Source organism: Neoarius graeffei, chromosome 4, assembly GCF_027579695.1.
Source record: "Neoarius graeffei isolate fNeoGra1 chromosome 4, fNeoGra1.pri, whole genome shotgun sequence".
Classification (NCBI taxonomy): Eukaryota; Metazoa; Chordata; class Actinopteri; order Siluriformes; family Ariidae; genus Neoarius; species Neoarius graeffei.
The window spans coordinates 36018225-36021039 of NC_083572.1; the positions used below are offsets into that span (position 1 = coordinate 36018225).

Genomic DNA, 2815 nt, shown 5'->3' on the forward strand with positions numbered 1-2815 from the left:
GCCACATGTAAAAAAACAAAACAAAACAAAACCATGACATAATACTGGCTTGAGAAAAAATTGCCATACTGTTGGCTTCTTTGTCAATATTGTTAAACAACTACACCTTCTTCAACAAATGACTTCCTCCATACAGCTCCAAAAAGAGCTGGGAGAAAAACTGTGGGGAAACTGGTGTTTTTTTCCATAATTATTCTCTGTATGGATATTTTGTTTTGAATTAGGCAAATCTGTGTTGATTTACTGATCATCCCATGATTTCATGTTATTTCTCTCTTTTTTCTTTTTGCTTTGTTTCTTAACTGCTTCTTACTAGTTATTCTTAACATGTGAAAAAAGGTTTAAAAATAAAAAAGTTTCAAAAAATAAAGAGAATTCAGTAAAATTAGGTTTGAAGAGCATGGAAATTATGGAACTTATAACTTCATTTGGCTTCAGTATAATAAAACTGTTTTAATGTTTTATGATACTATTATACAACATGTGGTATCAATATAATCCCTTTATAAATATTCAGAGAGAAAGTGTGACTCTCATCAAAAATGTCTCAAAATCATCAGCAGAACTGCCTACAGTATAAACAAAACTATATGAAAGTTTTTGTACAGTGCGGTTGGATTTCCTGTCACTGTGGGCCGCAGAGCACAGTAGTATAGTGCAGAGTCTGATACAGCAGCAGAGGAGATGAGCAGATCCACTTGGTTATTCTTTTCATCAGCTTCAGCAGACATTCTTGGAGGAAGGTTGGGACTTTGAGCTCCACTTGGAAAAATATAACAAAGGAACTCAGGTGTAGATTTTGGATGCTGTATGTACCAGTGCAGGTAGTTGACTGTACCAGTGAATTTTCTGTAGCTGCAGGACAGAGTGACATCATTACCTTCATGTACAACTTCACAAGTGAAAAGTGGCTCTATTGAATCTGCCATGAAGTCACCTGTCATAGAGAACATAATGCTTTAACCTTTACATAATCAAGCCAGAACTACACAAGTCAGACCCACATTCTGCTGTTTCTTAACACCACACAGACTAATTAATCATTAATTCAACATATAATATTTTTGAAATAAAAAAAACCTCACCAAGTGAAAGCCACAGACACATTAATATAACAGTGAACATGATGAATGGTCTCAGCTGAATTAAAATATTCTGGAAACATCATAAAGGTTTAAGAAGCATCATGAATCTCCGCCCCCACAACATCACATGACAGTGTCACTTACAGTGTTGTCAGATTGTTGAATTGCTGCAGCATCCTGGCTTTACATTCAGTTCAATAAAATTTTATTTGTATAGCGCTTTTAACAATAGACATTGTCGCAAAGCAACTTTACAGAACTATATAAAAGCCAGATATAAATTTATGTCTACTGAGCAAACCTGAGGTGACAGTGGCAACTCCTGAGATGACAAAAGGAAGAAACCTTGAGGGAACCCATCCTCATTTGGGTGATAACAGTGTGATTATAAATACCTCACTTCTATAACTGTGTCCTATATAGTGAAAAGGGGCAACTGGGTAACCAGGAAATTCATTATAGTTTTGGCATGAAGTCTATTTTGTTGAAGTTATCAGCTGCTTACTGATTGAGACTTGAGTGCAAAACTATTCAAGGCAACTGCAGTCCTGAGCCATCGGAGCAAAACTGTTTTTCTCCAGAGCTATCTTCTAAGTGAATCTTTAGGCTGTCCATAAGGGGTCATCCTCCACAGGAGTGAAGTGATGAGAACTCCAGCCAGAAGTAACGCATCAGGTCAGCATCACTAGTATCCAAGGAGTGGCATGTGTAGCAGGAGAGAGAGAGAGAGAGAGAGAGAGAGAGAGAGAGATTTTTAAGTATGCTCACTGTCATGTAATGGTTACAAACAGTGCACATTGTGTGCTGAGTGCTAGTGGGGACTCCAGCAAGACTAAATATGATGGCATAACTAAAAGGGAGAGTCAGAACATAACAGAGACTTGAGGGCACCATGGTACATAAAGTGTACATAAGGCCACTCGACCATCAACAAACCTGAGTGAATGTGTAAGGGGGGGTGGGACAGCATCCAAACATCCCATTTTACCATGACATTACATGACAGACATTTCACAGATTGATGTACAAGCAGCCTGTGGAGCAGTTGGGGTTAGGTGCCTTGCTCAAGGGCACTTCAAAACACTCTTCAAAACACTTAGCAAAACACTCTCTGCCCAAGAACCCTCCAGATCTGCTACTTTACATCATAAAAACCTGTTAACAAAAGGCTTGACTAAACAAATATATTTTCAGCCAAGACTTAAACACTCAGACTGTGTCTGAGCCCTGAACACTACTTGTACGGCTGTTCCATAACTGGGGGAATTTGTAAAAGAAGGCTATCCCTCTGCTGTTGCCTTAACTATTTGAGGTACCAACAGATAGCCTGCACCTTTTGATCGAAGTCATTGTGGTGAGTCATAAAGGACCAGAACTTCATTCAGGTACTGTGGCGTGTACATGGTGCTCTGCGAAGGACTGACATCCCATTCAGGGTTTATTCCCACATTATGCCCAGGAGATTCCAGTACAGGCTCCATAATCACCACGACCCTGACCAGCATATAATGGTTACCAAAGAATGAATTCTGTCTCCTCATCATTTAACATGTGGCAACAATACAATCCCTTGATAAATCTTCAGAGAAAAAGAGAGATTCCTGCCAAAACTTCATGCCAGAAATCATCAGCAGAACTGCCTACAACATAAACAAAACTGTGTGAAAGTTTTTGTACAGTGCAGTTGGATTTCCTGTCACTGTGGGCCGCAGAGCACAGTAGTATAGTGC

General features: G+C 39.1%; 1 gene segment (V, D, J or C); it reads right to left on the minus strand.

Annotated features, from left to right (window-relative positions):
* Positions 1-569: 569 nt before the first annotated feature.
* Positions 570-1125, minus strand: LOC132884561 (T cell receptor alpha variable 12-3-like). The segment is given in 2 exon segments: positions 570-937; positions 1086-1125. Coding segments are annotated over 2 exon segments (408 nt in total).
* Between the last annotated feature and the right edge of the window lie 1690 nt (positions 1126-2815).